Here is an 18,428-nt window from a genome sequence, read left to right as displayed (position 1 = left end):
TCCTCCCGCTTCCAGGAACAGGGATACAAGGACATCTGGATTAAGACAGCCTACAATCGGGGAAAAGACACTGAGAGAGATCAATTGCTGAGGCATGCATAAAATCGAGATTTTTGTGTGTGTGTGTGTTTTCCCTTCTACCTTTACACCGCTCTTGAGCAAATATGAACATTTTAAGTAAACATTGGCACATATTGACGTCTGATTCCAAATTCAAATGTGTAGGCTATTCAAAGACCCTCCCTTGTTCGCCTATAGGAGAGCACGCAGTCTCAGAGATGCACTGTTCCAATCAGATGTGGGTGCGCATCCACTACATCCCTTGTCATAACACCTATAGACTAGTTAGCTGACGACGTCTAGAACACTTTGCGCGCGCTTCAAAGGCGCAGAAGTCCATGTGTTGTTATGGTTCAGGATGACCAGATAGCTAGCAAAAATGACAAGAGACCGCCCTGTGGTGAATTGGAAGTGTCTCGTTTCTGGTGGTTGTATCTTGTTGATACCAGGTATTTTGGCTGTTGTTGGTTATTTGACTGTCACCTCAATGATGACATGGCTTAAATTCACTAGCTACCTAACCAACAATTGTAACAATGTATTTGAGAGACAACAAGGGTCATGGTGCAACTGTATTTATGTTTTCCAATAAATATTGGCGACTAACTGTAGTTTACACGTTATCAACAATCTATGCCAACCCTATCGGGTTTGTCCCATAGTTCAACAACCAGTCCCTGAAGAGCACGGAAATATTCCATCACCCGAAAACAGGAAGAAAGAAAAATGACTCTACTAACCTCAATGTGATGTTGTGATACTATCCTACCTAACCCTCCATTTTTTAAACTATGCCCAATGCCTACTTTGTGAAAGTAGCCCATTTGAAATGTGATTCATGCATAACACGTAGGCTAAATTGCCTATTAATGCGTAGGCTAAATTGCCTATTAATGATGGGTGATTCATTAAGGAATGTGCACAATTTGTACAATATAAACAATTATTTTCACACCAGAACATTGTAGGCTACAGTATTCCAAATAAAATGTCGTATACATGCGTCTGGGCATTTTGCGTAATTATCTGTTTATTAGGCTAATATTACACATGGCAATTACTGCACGTTTTGTCTATCTATATAATTTCCAATGCCTATCATGCATTTGTATTGGTTTGGTTGGTCAACCAACCCTCCCTACAATTAGGCTTTGCAGATCATCTTTAAATAGCATACAAGACATACCATACCCTAAGCTATAAAAATGCATTGTGACTGCTTGTTTGGTCATCTTAAGGAACTAATCTAAAATGCATAAAGAATGTCACATAGCCTAAACGCATGCACTCCATTCAGCCCGCTGAAACAACTCTCTCCCTCTACCTCTCGCTCACCTCTGCAATGGAGAGAACATTGCATAACGATGCACCATTCACTCCCCCCAGATTAATCAAATATTATGGATATATCCACCAATTCATTATTTATTGGTTGCCTCTGAAATCCATCTGAAAAAGTCACGAGGAAAGTGTCTTGGGCGAGGTGCGCTTGTTTTGGAATGTCATTCGTTGGAGCTGCGGCGAAAACTCCGCCCCCGTCCAACTCCCGCACTGGATTGGGTGCCACGGTCGTCTGTCTCCGGGACATCAGGGGAGGCACGAGTTCGCTCTAGGAGTAATCAGTTTCGGACTCGTAGTGGAACCAAGCGCTTGGGTCCCCGATGCTGCACAAATCACGGCGACCCCCGGTGGAGATGAAGGCGGACTCCGATTGGCTCTGATTTTTAAAAGCCCTTTTCATTCAGGAGGTTGCCCATTATCAACATGGCTGAGCCGTCGGCCCCAGTACCCTCTGCAAAAATGGCGTCACTTAGCCGGGTTCGAGCTCTGACGATGATTTTCTTAACTGTCAGCGGTTGTTTGGTCACCTCGACAAGTGGCAAAGAAGGCGGGGTAGAGTCGGACACGGTTATCATCGGGCTCCGGTTGGAGGACACGGACGACATTTCCTTTATGGATAGGGGCTACCTACGGGTGAGTGAACGGTCTCGTGTCAAATTGAGGGTCTACGGGCAAAACATAAACAACGAGACCTGGTCCAAAATTGCATTTACGGAACACGAGCAGATCCGACCAGTCGGGGACATCGACAGCTTGTCGGGGGACAACGGGAGCAAAGAGGATACGTCCGCGCATCCCTGCGGTATCAGGACCTCGGATATAATCATCTTGCCCAACATCATTCTAAGTCGCAGGACGTCGGGAGTAGTTGAAATCGAGGTCAAACCCCTTCGAAAAACCGAGAGGAGTAAATCGTATTACCTGTGCATCGCCACCTCGACACCTGCCCATCACGCCGCCGGCCTGCACGACCCATGGACCGAAAACACCTGGATTTACCACGACGGAGATGACACGAAAGTGATAGTTGTGGAGGAGAAGAGGTTTCTGCTCCCCTTCTGGCTTCAAGTCATCTTTATTTCCATGTTGCTGTGTCTGTCAGGCATGTTCAGCGGGTTGAACTTGGGACTGATGGCACTGGATCCAATGGAGCTCCAAATAGTTCAGAATTGTGGCACAGAGATGGAGAAGAATTATGCCAAAAAGATAGAGCCAGTTAGGAGCCAAGGGAATTACCTGCTTTGCTCACTTCTCCTAGGCAACGTGCTCGTCAATACAACTCTAACTATCTTATTTGATGATATTGCAGGTTCTGGGCTGATAGCTGTGGTGATGTCAACTATTGGAATTGTCATCTTTGGAGAGATTGTCCCTCAAGCCATATGCTCAAGACATGGCCTTGCCGTTGGAGCCAACACCATATTCCTCACCAAGTTTTTCATGCTGCTCACCTTCCCTGCGTCATACCCAGTGAGCAAACTTCTAGATTACCTTTTGGGCCAAGAGATAGGCACTGTGTACAACCGCGAGAAGCTTTTGGAGATGCTCAGAGTCACGGATCCGTACAACGATCTGGTCAAAGAGGAGTTGAACATCATTCAGGGCGCCTTGGAACTGCGGACTAAGACTGTGGAGGACGTGATGACCCCGCTAAGAGATTGTTTTATGATTCCAGGTGATGCTATCCTCGACTTCAACACCATGTCTGAAATTATGGAGAGCGGCTACACGCGCATCCCCGTGTTCGAGGGTGACAGGTCCAACATTGTGGATCTATTGTTCGTGAAGGACCTGGCGTTTGTCGACCCAGATGACTCTACACCGCTGAAAACCATCACTAAGTTTTACAGCCATCAGCTGCATTTTGTGTTCAATGACACCAGGCTGGATGCCATGCTGGAGGAGTTCAAGAAAGGTGAGAGGGGTTTCATTTCTATTGGCCCGACTGTACCCTGTCAATCAAATGATCATGCCATTTCAAGCCAAATGTGGGATAACTGTTCCATCATGGCTTTCACTTGGCATGTCTATGGTCTAGGGATTCATTGCAAATGTGAGAATGACGTTTCATCGGAACACAGACCGATGATATAATAACCTAGATGATATAATAACCTACTCATTAGTAAGCAGTCAATTCACCGTATTACATCTCCACTGTAGATTTCTATTCATCTCAACATATTTATGGCATTTTATAGTTCGGGAAAACATCACAACCTTCAATCAGGGGGTATTTGCCTCTGGGAACAACACTGTCCCAGTTCCTTGACTGTACGTATAATATCACACACTTGACATAATAATATCCAGATCAGATGTCCTACTATGATAATACTATGACATCATAGAGAGCTCGAAGACCCTTTCCCTCTGGAAGATGGTCACGTAATGTGTGTCTTACTGTCTAGTAACAGGTTACTGTCATTTAAAACTTGACTGAGACACGTGAATGACCTCATAGCACGGATGGCCTGCTTTCCTTCAGGTGTCTCCCAAGTGTTTCAAGTGTATAAACAAAGATGTTAAGGCAAACCACGAAACCCGACTTTCAGGAAGATGGATTGTGGCGTTGCTCCATCAGGAAGGGTGTCACAAAAGATCCCAGATACAATAAAAAGAAAAGAGGCGAGGTGAGGTGGGGAGGAATGGCATCCTAAAGTAGCTGGCTGACATTCCTTGTCAGAGATGTAAGGGCATATTTGTTGTCACCTCTTGGGTCATTTCCTACAAAGAAAAGGTGGGGAGGGGGAATGTTCATGTTATCTTTCACCATCACTTCCATTCCTTGTTAATGTTCACACGGTTCCCCTCCCACTCTCTCTTTCTCTCTCCTTCTCTCTAGCTCTCTCTAGCTCTCTCTAGCTCTCTCTCTCCCTCCCTCCCTCCCTCCCTCCCTCCCTCCCTCCCTCCCTCCCTCCCTCCCTCCCTCCCTCCCTCCCTCCCTCCCTCTCCCTCTCTCTCTCTCTCTCTCTCTCTCTCTCCCTCTCTCTCTCTCTCTCTCTCTCTCTCCCTCTCTCTCTCTCTCTCTCTCTCTCCCTCCCTCTCTCTCCCTCTCTCTCTCTCTCTCTCCCTCCCTCTCTCCCCTCCTCTCTCTCTCCCTCTCTCCCACCCTCTCTCCCACTCTGTGGTTTGTGACTTGCATTAGGAAATTCATGCATGGGAATGGTACAACCTCGTCAGTGCTAAGGTTATCAGGTGGGGGCATCTTGTTTTGAGAACCTGCTTAAATCCCCTCCTCTCCCTACTCTAAGTTGTGTGCATTGCCTCTGAATTATGGTGGTGTTTAACTCCCTTCGTCCTGTCCACTGGAATGCAGTCGTGTGAATAATGAATAACTCCTCTCTCTTAACACCCACAGAGTTACACTTTATGACATAGTTACTCACTTTGTAAAGTTTTCATTTTAAGGTGCGTTTTGGTTTCGTCACAGTCTGACACTGACAATCACACCTGTCTGTTGATAGCAGGAACAATATACATTTTGATCAGGCAGCTGCTGTGCACACGGTTGTTATGTCATTACGGTTGTTACGTCATTACGGTTGTTACGTCATTACGGTTGTTACGTCATTATGGTTGTTACAACATTACGGTTGTTACATCATTATGGTTGTTACAACATTACGGTTGTTACAACATTACGGTTGTTATATCATTACGGTTGTTACATCATTACGGTTGTTATCATTACGGTTGTTACATCATTACGGTTGTTACATCATTATGGTTGTTACATCATTATGGTTGTTACATCATTATGGTTGTGATATCATTCCATTTGTTACATCATTACAGTTGTTACATCATTATGGTTGTGATATCATTCCATTTGTTACATCATTACAGTTGTTACATCATTACGGTTGTTACATCATTACGGTTGTTACATCATTACGGTTGTTACATCATTACGTTTGTTACATCATTACAGTTGTTATATCATTACATTTTTTACATCATTATGGTTTTTACATCATTACGGTTGTTATATCATTACATTTTTTACACCATTATGGTTGTTACATTATTACGGTTGTTACATCATTATGTTTGTTATATCATTATGGTTGTTACATCATTACAGTTGTTATATCATTACGGTTGTTACATCATTACGGTTGTTACATCATTACGGTTGTTACATCATTACGGTTGTTACATCGTTACGGTTGTTACATCATTACGGTTGTTACATCATTACGGTTTTTACATCATTGCGGTTGTTACATCATTACGGTTGTTACATCATTACGAGGCTTGAAAAAGACTACTTACACTTTGTGGGCTATCATACATACTTAACTTTAAGACTGGTTGTGACCATGTTCATCTAGTCAATATGACTATGATTTCCCTGAACTCCCTGAACTTTCCCTGAAATAATATCAATTAGGCATTTTATATTAATTATTCAATCGCGAGAGTGTTTGTTTTGGTTTATTGTAAAGTCCGGTTAATGAGAAGGAAATGAATGGAAAAAATAACCGTGCTTGTCAAAGTAGCCTTGTTTGAAGGCTAATGTATAATGTGTTACATATTATGCATATTCATTAATTTGGTCACATTCATTTGAAGGTTTCTGTCAGTGTTGAAAATCTTTACAGAAACCATGGTGTGATTACTTCAAATTAGGTTTCTATTAATATAGCGGACAACGGTATGCATTTTCATTTGCATAATGGGTTCATTAATACAAGGATATGATTAGCAGACTAGAAGGTGGTCAGAACAGAACAGCAGCTGCATTGATAATCTTATGTATTGTAGGATATTGCTGACCTATGGCCAGTCCTTTAGACATTATCAGTGATCCCAGAACATGACCCATAAAACCCCCATTATCTACCACCACAGCTTCAGTTTTAAACTCCAGCTTCACACAGCTGAAAATGCTATATTTTTGCTTATGGAAAAGCAAAGATGGTTTAGATTCTTGCTTGTTTTGTCATAAACTGAAATTAGGCGAACTATTAGAATTTTAGCAACCAGGAAATGGCGGAGCAATTTCTGCATTGTGCGTCTTTAAGAACTGGAAGCATAGAAATTGCGCCCCATAGAACAGATCTGTCACTTCTTAGACTTGCTTTCAATGAGAATGACAGATCTATAACTCCAATTTCTGTGTGAACTTGTTTGTATATTTGGTTATATATTGCCGTTTTAAAGCTCTAGCTATAACCTTTTTGTAGATTGTACATACAGGGAAGGTACGTCAGACTAAACCCTAGTCCTCCAGGTTCCAGCCTCCCAGCAAGGCCACGAGGCCAGGTGCCAGTGTGGTCTTTGGGTTCCTGTTCTTGGCTCTGCTCCAGAGGGAACTCGCCTTCCTTCCGTCCAACCTCTGGAGCGGTTGTAAATCCTGAGGAAGGGAGGTCAAAGTTTCTCCTCAATCTGCCTCTAGTCACGGCACCACACTCGGTTCAAAGTGCTTTGTATTGTAAGTCATTGTTAATTAATTTGACTGCCTCTTGTGGAGCTGGTTGCTGCACAGCCGTCTGAAGTTGGGTTGAAGAACGAAAGAAAAAAGCCTCCCGTCACATCTGCTCCAACAGTTACATACGTTAGAGATGCACTGAGTGGAAAAAACATTTAGAACACCTGCTCTTTCCATGACATAGACTGACCAGGTGAATCCAGGTGAAAGCTAGGATCCCTTATTGATGTCACTTGTTAAATCCACTTCAGTCAGTGTATGTGAAAGGGAGGAAACAGGTTTAAAAATTATTTTTAATCCTTGAGACAATTGAGACATGGATTGTGTATGTGTGCCATTCGGAGGGTGAATGGGCAAGACAAAAGGTTTAAATGCCTTTGAATGGGGTATGGTAGTAGGTGCCAGGTGCACCGGTTTGTGTCAAGAACTCCACTGTTGCTGGGTTTTTCCATGCTCAACCGTTTCCCTTGTGTATCAAGAATGATCCACCATTCAGAGGACATCCAGCCAATTTGACTGAACTGTGGGAGGTATTGGAGTCAACATGGGTCAGCATCCCTGTGGAACGCTTTTGACACCTTGTAGAGTCCATGCCTCAACGAGTTGTTCTGAGGGCGGGGGTGTGGAGCAACACAATCTTAGGAAGGTGTTCCTAATGTTTGGTATACCCAGTGGAAAGCGCACAAAAAGCGTAATTAGTTTGACTTTTGAACTCAGGTTTTTGAGGATTCTGAATTAGCCGTTTCTTGCTGGCTCTGTTTGTGGTTGAAGAGGAGGCTTTCACTTTCTGCACTGCAACTGTGAAGTAAACCAGCTTCCACCTGAAAGAAACTGTGGTGGCAGTTCTTAATACTATGCCCCCATGCTAAGGTTCAGGTTGGTGGCTTGACCTAAGCCACTATCGTCATCCTAGACCTTTAAATCGAGACAGACAACCCCTTGGAAACTTCTGAACCCTTTTCTTAGTTTCTGTCGGATTGCAACAATTCGTGACAATTAGCGACCAGTAGTGACACTTAGTGACAGTGACAATTAGCGACAATTAGAGACTACTAGCCATACAGGAGATTAGGTGGTTAAGCAGCAGGAGTAGTGTGTTAATGAGTGGGTCAACGTGTTCCCTTTGGGATGAACCCAAGTAGCACACACAGAATGGGGCCAATCACACTCACGTCCAGTCTTGTTTTTTGAACGAATGAATATCACTCCCTTTGTTGCACCCCCTTTGTTGCACCCCCTTTGTTGCCCCCCCTTTAGGTTTTACTAGTCTTATGTTGTCATATTTCCCAGACACGTGACATATTTAAAAAGGCAGATCGAGGTTCGCCTTCTGCTTGTGTTTTGAATCACACACACGCGCACACACACACACACACACACACACACACACACACACACACACACACACACACACACACACACACACACACACACACACACACACACACACACACACACACACACACACACACACACACACACACACACACACACACACACACACACACACACACACACACAGAGGGTTGATTTTGGTCTTATCCCTCCCTGAATTCCATGACCTTGGACAGTGTAACTTGCAGGTGGGAAGGACTGCTGTCATTCAAACTAAGCAGCGCATTGCCATCGTTCCTCAAAAGTGTCATTCCTCGTTTTCCAGTTCGGCTCCATTCCACTCGTGCCTGTTTCTGTCTCACATATAACTAGAATACTATGTGCTGTATGTTCTTAATTGGGGTTGAGAAAGAGGCCTCCAGTGTAGACTACACTGTAAAAAACAGAACGACTCGAAACACGATGATTGTGTAATGAATACACAGATAGTGTTTTAAAACAGAATAAAAGTACTCTGAAACACGATGATTGTGTAATGAATACACAGATAGTGTTTTAAAACAGAATAAAAGCACTTTGAAACACGATGATTGTGTAATGAATACACAGATAGTGTGTTAAAACAGAATAAAAGCACTTTGAAACACGATGATTGTGTAATGAATACACAGATAGTGTTTTAAAACAGAATAAAAGCACTTTGAAACACGATGATTGTGTAATGAATACACAGATAGTGTTTTAAAACAGAATAAAAGCACTTTGAAACACGATGATTGTGTAATGAATACACAGATAGTGTTTTAAAACAGAATAAAAGCACTTTGAAACACGATGATTGTGTAATGAATACCCAGATTGTGTTTTAAAACAGAATAAAAGCACTTTGAAACACGATGATTGTGTAATGAATACACAGATAGTGTGTTAAAACAGAATAAAAGCACTCTGAAACACCCAACGTGGTTCTTATATTTAAATTTAGGTGTTTTTAAGATAGTGTTGTGAAAACACTTTTTGGGGTTTTCAGTGTATGTAAAAAGCAGCATCAAAACACACAAAATATATATATTTTTGCAGACTAAACTGAGTATACCTAACATTAGGAACACCTTCCTAATATTGAGTTGTTTCAATTATTTGTTAGTTTAATTGACCCATAAAATGTTATTCTTACATTTTATGGGTCAATTAAATTAACAAATCATTGAAACAACTCAATCCAACTTAATGTTTCTCAAAATGTAAGATATTTCCAATGAGGATAATCAAAGATAGAGAAAATGTATTAATTTAACTAATCAGAAGTATGTTCTTGCATTTCCTATCTTCCCACGTGGCTCAGTTTTTAGAGGATTGTGGGTAATTCAACATTTTAGATTTTATGATTATTTTACACAATGTTGTATGCATGTTTGAAGAAAGAAATGTATACTTCTATATTAGTATTAAGCAACTTGTTATGCCATGAGGTGTAATGGATAATAATGAACGGATATCAAAATTATCAGGCCAAATTACGTTCAACGATGAGACGACATATTCCCACATTCCCAACTTTTTACAGTAGAGGCAAATACAGTATCCTGCAATGTTTGATGTAATGTAGTCCCCATGCCTGCCAAAATTCTGCACTAAACAGAACTTGAAACATCAAAATAGTGTTTTGAACCAATTGGTGTTACAACACACTGTGTCACGTTTCAAAACATCTCAGGTTGATGTGTTTCAATACCTCAGAAAAGTTCAGTGTTTCGTCTCCCTTTTGAGTTGGTGGCAGCACAGTTGCCAGTAGTTTTGGTATTACAAAGCACTTCATTTTAACAGTGTACTAGAGGCTACATGAGCCCTGGCAGGTGTTGAACTAGTTCTCCCCTTTCCTGCAATATAGGCCAATTAATTCACATTCAGCAGCCTCCACAGCCGCCTTTCTCCTTCCTTTTGTCTTAAAGTGAAACTAACCTAGTTGATATTGAAGTATTTTAACACTTTCAGGGATATTGCTTCAGCAGACGCTTTTCGAATTCATATCATTTCACAAATGTGGTTTTCAATTCTCTGCAGCAAATAAAGCTGTGCTTGAGCGTTTGTTCACCTGGTTACAGTTCTTGTGCTTATTTATAATGGCGAAATAAGAGGTGGGATTAAATGGCGTCATGTTGGCAGTTGGACAGGAATGGCTCCTGGCGAGGGATACCCCTTTGAACACAGCGTGACTTTTCCTTCAAGACTTTTTACTTTGTCTATTGATTACATGCTTCACCTTAATGTGGATTGGTTGTCTCGGGTTTTAGTCGCTCTTGTCTCACTAAACAAGAGTTCATTTTACCTCTGTTTTTTGTTGTATGCAACTCAAACTAGGCATGTTTTGGCAAGCTTGACGTGTTCAACGAAAGCGTAGAACGTACTGTAGCCAGATGATCGGTTTGAAGTAGTTCTGAGAATCAGACCTCGGATCAAATACTTTTTGTTGTTTTAGTACTTTGAGTGTTTTCTTTAGCCTGCCTGGAGTGCTAGATTGGCACGGTTTGCAGTTATTGTGACTACTCTATTGAACCCAGGTCTGTTGAGAATAACTACACTGATCTGTGATCAGTTTGTTTGAGCCGGTTGTGTTCAAAGCCAGGCTTTTCAAATGGCCTACATTCCTCAAATTCTACTATAACATGGATTGGACTTTTTAAAGGCCAGGTACAGTCAAAAACTTGATTTTCCTGTGTTTTATATATATTTCCACGCTTTGAGATTGGAATAATAATGTGAAATTTTGAAAATGATGATAATGCCCTTTTAGTCATAGAGCTGTTTCAATAGACTGCCTCAAATGTCATCCTGTTACATTTACATTTACTGTTCTAGGGGAGGGAGTTTTGACCTGCCTGGTGACATCACCATGCGATCAATTGGTTAAAAGACCAATAAGAAAGATAGTTCCAAACCTCTCTGCCAATAACAGCTAGTTTTCCCCTCCCCACTCAGACCACTCCCAGACAGTCCTAGCAAAATTCTTTCTTGAAAGACTTTTGCCCATTTGAATAGAAATCTCTTACAGTAAGGTGCTTAGTTAGACAGAAATCATTTGATATTGAGATAAAAAAAGCATGTCTGCATTGGACCTTGAAAACTGATTAGCAGTGCCACTGTTGAGGAGAACGGAGCCAGCTTCCAGCCTCAGTGTGTTTCTGACTGCAAAGTCTGTCTGATCTGGTATCACAACTTGTCTTCTTCATGTGTTTGAACACACCTTAAATGACTTCTCGTACTACAGTATTAAGGGCAGAAGCAAACTCATACATTTACCGCTATTTTGTGTAGTCACGATGAATTTGCGCTCTTTCATAAAAAAGCCATCCTTACCCAGAAGGCACTTGAGTATTGGTCCGTTGTTGTTCCGTTGAAATATGTCAGGTGTCACTTAATGTATTTAATTACATTTACATTACATTTAAGTCATTTAGCAGACGCTCTTATCCAGAGCGACTTACAAATTGGTGCATTCACCTTATGACATCCAGTGGAACAGCCACTTTACAATAGTGCATCTAAATATTTTAAGGGGGGGTGAGAAGGATTACTTTATCCTATCCTAAGTATTCCTTAAAGAGGTGGGGTTTCAGGTGTCTCCGGAAGGTGGTGATTGACTCCGCTGTCATTTACACAATAAGGTGTTACTACTGTTCTTGTGATCCACACATATAAACAGTCGTTAATCGGTCGTTAACCTGTGAAACTTGGCATGGGTTGAAAAAGCGTGATACTCCAAATTCGTCCTACTTGGCAGGCCTGTATTAGAAGCCGTGTTAGAAAATGAACATAATGCTTTAGCACGTCCGTACAGCACCTCCGCCGGGTCTTGAGAACAGTGACGTACTCCCGTTGGAGATTCACCAATAGGAAATCATAGACAAAGGTATGTTATGGCATATCGAATCTCCTCACCTGCTTATCCTGAAGGACTGGATAGATGCAGGCAACATGGCAGAGCCATACCGTCCCTGCCACAAACCAACTGAACTGAACTCGCGGTTGTCTTATCTTCGAATGCCTTTTGATCCCACCCTCTGTTGCAGCTCCTCAAGATGTGGTCGATTCTCAAAATAGTAGTGTTCTGCTTCTGCTCATGCTATTTCTTTTGATGCTAGTGCATCAATGGAATTCTTATTATGGGATTGTAAGAGTCCGATTCATGAATCAGACATTGTTCCTGTGTAGTGAACAGTTGTATTGAAACAGTTTTTTTTAGCTTTGCTGTGGAACACTTTAAAGTTGGCTTTTGAAATGAGCTCAGAGAAGTCTGGAATTGTAGTCTGATCGGAGTAAGGCTAACTCTTTGATTTCAGTGAGCTGGCATAATGGCAGTGCTACTAGCGTTCCGTACAACTCGGCCAGAACAAATATCGTTTCACAGATGCAGCTAGTTATTTTGACCAGCAAAGTGTAATGATACTGTCTATGTCTGTAGTCTCTTGAATTATCAATGTCATTCTCTAAATGTCATATTGAAAGAATTATGCTATTGCAATGAAACAGAAACTGAATTAGCTGTTCTAATTCCTTCTAATACGAATACCTCTGTAAAAGGCAAAGTCGTGTGGTAATGTGAGGTCATGATGACAGTGTGTTGGGCACACCACACGTGCATCATGGAATTTGGCTCTTGTGATTCATATCCGTAGATCCAGAAAGCTTGGTTTTGTCTTACCAAGCTCATGACATGGATTCCAGTAATGTAGCTTATTATATGGTCTGAGCGCATGTTATTCCCAGAAGTGTGACTTTAGCGGTTTTGAGTCCGGTGATATGTAGGCTAATCAAGGAAGCCTACCTCCCACAGAAGGTGGATAGGCCATTGTACAGAGAAAATAACGATATTACGCAAATCAATCCCTTACAGGCAGGCCCTCTCTCCAGCGCCTTCGGAAAGTATCCAGACCCCTTGACATTTTCTACATTTTGTTACATTACAGCTCTATTCTAAAAGGGATTCAAGAAAAACATTTCCTCAGCAATCTACACACAATACCCCATAATGACAAAGTGAAAATAGGTTTTTAGAAATGTTTGCAAGTGTATTAAAAATAAAAAACAGATACCTTATTCAAATAAGTATTCAGACCCTTTGCTATGAGACTCGAAATTGAGCTCAGGTGCATCCTGTTTCAATTGATCACCCTTGAGATGTTTCTACAACTTGATTGGAGTCCACCTGTGGTCAAATCAATTGATTGGACATGATTAAGGTCCCACAGTTGACAGTGCATGTCAGAGCAAAAACCAAGCCATGAGGTCCAAGGAATCGTCCGTAGAACTCCTGGGGAAGGATACTGACAAACATCTGCAGCATTGAAGCTCCCCAAGAATACAGTGGCCTCCACCATTCTTAAATGGAAGAAGTTTGGGACCACCAAGACACTTTCTAGAGCTGGCCGCCCGGGCAAACTAAGCAATCAGGAGAGAAGGGCCTTGGTCAGAGAGATGACCAAGAACCCGATGGTCACTCTGACAGAGCTCTAAAGCTCTTCTGTGGAGATGGGAGAACATTCCAGAAGGACAACCATTCCTCCAGCACTCCACCAATCAGGACTTTATGGTAGAGTGGACAGAAGGAAGCCACTCCTCAGTAAAATGCACGTGACAGCCTGCTTGGAGTTTGCCAAAAGGCACCTAAAGACTCTCAGACAATGAGAAACAAGATTCTCTGGTCTGATGAAACCAATATTGAACACTTTGGCTTGAATTCCAAGCGTCACATTTAGATGAAACCTGGCACCATCCCTACGGTGAAGCATGGTGGTGGCAGCATCATGCTGTGGGGATGTTTTTCCAGCGGCAGGGACTGGGAGACTAGTCAGGATCGAGAGAAAGATGAACGGAGTAAAGTACAGAAAGATCCTTAATGGAAACCTGCTGCAGAGCCCTCAGGACCTCAGACTGGGGTGAAGGTTCAATGACCCTAAGCACACAGCCAAGACAACGCAGGAGTGGCTTCGGGACAAGTCTCTGAATGTCCCTGAGTGGCCCAGCCAGAGCCCGGACTTGAACCCGATTGAACATCTCTGGAGAGACCTGAAAATAGCTGTGCAGCAACGCTCCCCATCCAACCTGAGAGAGCTTGAGAGGCTCTGTAGAGAAGAATGGGAGACATTCCCAAATACAGTTGTGCCAAGCTTGTAGCGTCGTACCCAAGAAGGTGCTTCAACAAAGTACTGAGTAAAGGGTCTGAATACTTATGTAAATGTGATATTTCAGTTTAAAATTTTTAATAAAATAGCAACAATTTCTAAAAACCTGTATTTGCTTTGTCATTATGGGTTATTGTGTGTAGATTGATGAGGGGAAAAAACGATTTAATACATTTTAGAATATGGCTGTAATGTAACACAATGTGGGAAAAGTCAAGGGGTCAGAATACCTTCCCAAGGCACTGTATATGTTTCGATAAAAAACAAATCACCATAATCTGGGTGAAAGCTTCAACAGGCTTTACAGACTTATGTCTATCCCAAACCCTTTGATTTCTGAATCCAATGACATCCCGGACGAGCCCCCATTTGATGTTTACTATTTCTGTAATGCAAACGTGGTTTCTGCACAATGTGTACCACACACAGTCTGTGTTTGGTCTACTATTGGAGCTTTGTTTTTGCTCATAGACCAATAGCAAGCCCCTCTTACCTCTGTCCTTACAACCTACGTCATACCTCGGGTATATTGTTTGTGTGGATTGCATTACGGCCCAGTCAATTGTTTTCAGAACCCGTACAGTTTTCTGCTTCAGGATTTACATTTTGGATTCTTGATGTTGTGGATCTAATACCGGATCAAATGGCTTGATCCTGCCCTGAGAGAAATGTCTCGGGGGGGGGGGGGGGGGGGCATCTCCTAATGTTTCTCTTGGGAGTAAAGATGAGGACGTGTTTGTTTTCCATGTGGTTATGGCTTGAAGATATTATCATTATGGCAGGTTACATTTTACGCCATCATTATCAAAGAAGGCAAAGTCTATGATGGTAATGAATATAGTGGTTATGATGATGATGAATATAATGGTTATGATGATGATGAATATAGTGGTTATGATGATGATGATGAATATAATGGTTATGATGATGATGAATATAATGGTTATGATGATGATGAATATAATGGTTATGATGATGATGAATATAGTGGTTATGATGATGATGATGAATATAATGGTTATGATGATGATGAATATAATGGTTATGATGATGATGAATATAATGGTTATGATGATGATGAATATAAGGGTTATGATGATGATGAATATAGTTGTTATGATGATGAATATAGTGGTTATGATGATGATGATGAATATAATGGTTATGATGATGATGATGATGAATATAATGGTTATGATGATGATGAATATAGTGGTTATGATGATGATGATGAATGTAATGGTTATGATGATGATGAATATAATGGTTATCGTGATGATGAATATAGTGGTTATGATGATGATGAATATAATGGTTATGATGATGATGAATATAGTGGTTATGATGATGATGAATATAGTGGTTATGATGATGATGAATATAGTTGTTATCATGATGATGAATATAATGGTTATGATGATGATGAATATAATGGTTATGATGATGATGAATATAATGGTTATGATGATGATGATGTATGTAATGGTTATGATGATAATGAATATAGTGGTTATGATGATGATGATGAATATAATGGTTATGATGATGATGATGAATATAGTGGTTATGATGATGATGATGAATATAGTGGTTATGATGATGATGAATATAGTGGTTATGATGATGATGAATATAATGGTTATGATGATAATGAATATAGTGGTTATGATGATGATGATGAATATAATGGTTATGATGATGATGATGAATATAGTGGTTATGATGATGATGATGATGAAGATAGTGGTTATGATGATGATGAATATAGTGGTTATGATGATGATGATGAATATAGTGGTTATGATGATGATGAATATAGTGGTTATGATGATGATGATGATGAATATAGTGGTTATGGTGATGATGAATATAGTGGTTATGGTGATGATGAATGTAATGGTTATGATGATGAATATAGTGGTTATGATGATGATGATGAATATAGTGGTTATGATGATGATGATGAATATAGTGGTTATGATGATGATGAATATAATGGTTATGATGATGATGATGCATATTGTGGTTATAATGATGATGAATATAATGGTTATGATGATGATGAATATAATGGTTATGATGATGATGAATGTAATGGTTATGATGATGATGAATATAGTGGTTATGATGATGATGATGAATATAGTGGTTATGATGATGATGAATATAATGGTTATGATGATGATGATGCATATTGTGGTTATAATGATGATGAATATAATGGTTATGATGATGATGAATATAATGGTTATGATGATGATGAATATAGTGGTTATGATGATGATGAATATAATGGTTATGATGATGATGAATATAATGGTCATGATGATGATGAATATAGTGGTTATGATGATGATGAATATAATGGTTATGATGAATATAATGGTTATGATGATGATGATGAATATAGTGGTTATGATGATGATGAATATAATGGTCATGATGATGATGAATATAGTGGTTATGATGATGATGAATATAGTGGTTATGATGATGATGAATATAGTGGTTATGATGATGATGAATATAGTGGTTATGATGATGATGAATATAGTGGTTATGATGATGATGAATATAATGGTTATGATGATGATGAATATAGTGGTTATGATGATGATGAATATAATGGTTATGATGAATATAATGGTTATGATGATGATGAATATAATGGTTATGATGATGATGATGAATGTAATGGTTATGATGATGATGAATATAATGGTTATGATGATGATGAATATAGTGGTTATGATGATGATGATGAATATAATGGTTATGATGATGATGAATATAGTGGTTATGATGATGATGAATATAGTGGTTATGATGATGATGATGAATGTAATGGTTATGATGATGATGAATATAATGGTTATGATGATGATGAATATAGTGGTTATGATGATGATGATGAATATAATGGTTATGATGATGATGAATATAGTGGTTATGATGATGATGAATATAGTGGTTATGATGATGATGATGAATATAGTGGTTATGATGATGATGAATATAATGGTTATGATGATGATGTATATAATGGTTATGATGATGATGAATATAATGGTTATGATGATGATGAATATAATGGTTATGATGATGATGTATATAATGGTTATGATGATGATGATGAATATAGTGGTTATGATGATGATGATGATGATGATGATGATGAATATAATGGTTATGATGATGATGATGATGATGAATATAGTGGTTATGATGATGATGATGATGAATATAATGGTTATGATGATGATGATGAATATAATGGTTATGATGATGATGATGAATATAATGGTTATGATGATGATGATGAATATAGTGGTTATGATGATGATGATGTATATAGTGGTTATGATGATGATGAATATAATGGTTATGATGATGATGAATATAATGGTTATGATGATGATGATGAATATAATGGTTATGATGATGATGATGAATATAGTGGTTATGATGATGATGAATATAATGGTTATGATGATGATGATGAATATAATGGTTATGATGATGATGATGAATATAGTGGTTATGATGATGATGATGAATATAGTCGTTATGATGATGATGATGATGAATATAATGGTTATGATGATGATGAATATAATGGTTATGATGATGATGATGAATATAATGGTTATGATGATGATGATGAATATAGTGGTTATGATGATGATGAATATAATGGTTATGATGATGATGATGAATATAATGGTTATGATGATGATGATGAATATAGTGGTTATGATGATGATGATGAATATAGTCGTTATGATGATGATGATGATGAATATAATGGTTATGATGATGATGAATATAGTGGTTATGATGATGATGAATATAGTGGTTATGATGATGATGATGAATATAGTGGTTATGATGATGATGAATATAATGGTTATGATGATGATGTATATAATGGTTATGATGATGATGAATATAATGGTTATGATGATGATGAATATAATGGTTATGATGATGATGTATATAATGGTTATGATGATGATGATGAATATAGTGGTTATGATGATGATGATGATGATGATGAATATAATGGTTATGAT

General features: G+C 39.5%; 2 protein-coding genes across 5 annotated transcripts in view; both read left to right on the top strand.

Moving 5' to 3' along the window:
• LOC124016427 overlaps positions 1-18,428 on the top strand; it is a 549,380-nt gene that overhangs the window by 287,057 nt on the left and 243,895 nt on the right. The gene's annotated exons all lie outside the window — the stretch shown is intronic.
• The window catches only part of LOC124015446 (metal transporter CNNM2-like), a 70,661-nt gene continuing 53,888 nt past the window's right edge, over positions 1,656-18,428 (top strand). For all 4 annotated transcript variants that reach the window (XR_006835157.1, XM_046330637.1, XM_046330635.1 and 1 more), the window contains exon 1: positions 1,656-3,316. Coding sequence is in view for 3 of the 4 variants with exons in the window: in XM_046330637.1 (XP_046186593.1) it covers positions 1,825-3,316 (1,492 nt within the window). In the remaining variant the exon portion in view is untranslated. The remainder of the gene's footprint in view (positions 3,317-18,428) is intronic.

The sequence above is a fragment of the Oncorhynchus gorbuscha genome, linkage group LG26 (assembly GCF_021184085.1).
Source record: "Oncorhynchus gorbuscha isolate QuinsamMale2020 ecotype Even-year linkage group LG26, OgorEven_v1.0, whole genome shotgun sequence".
Classification (NCBI taxonomy): domain Eukaryota; kingdom Metazoa; phylum Chordata; class Actinopteri; order Salmoniformes; family Salmonidae; genus Oncorhynchus; species Oncorhynchus gorbuscha.
Note: the sequence above shows the minus strand (reverse complement) of the source record. Positions and strands in the feature narration are given on the sequence as shown.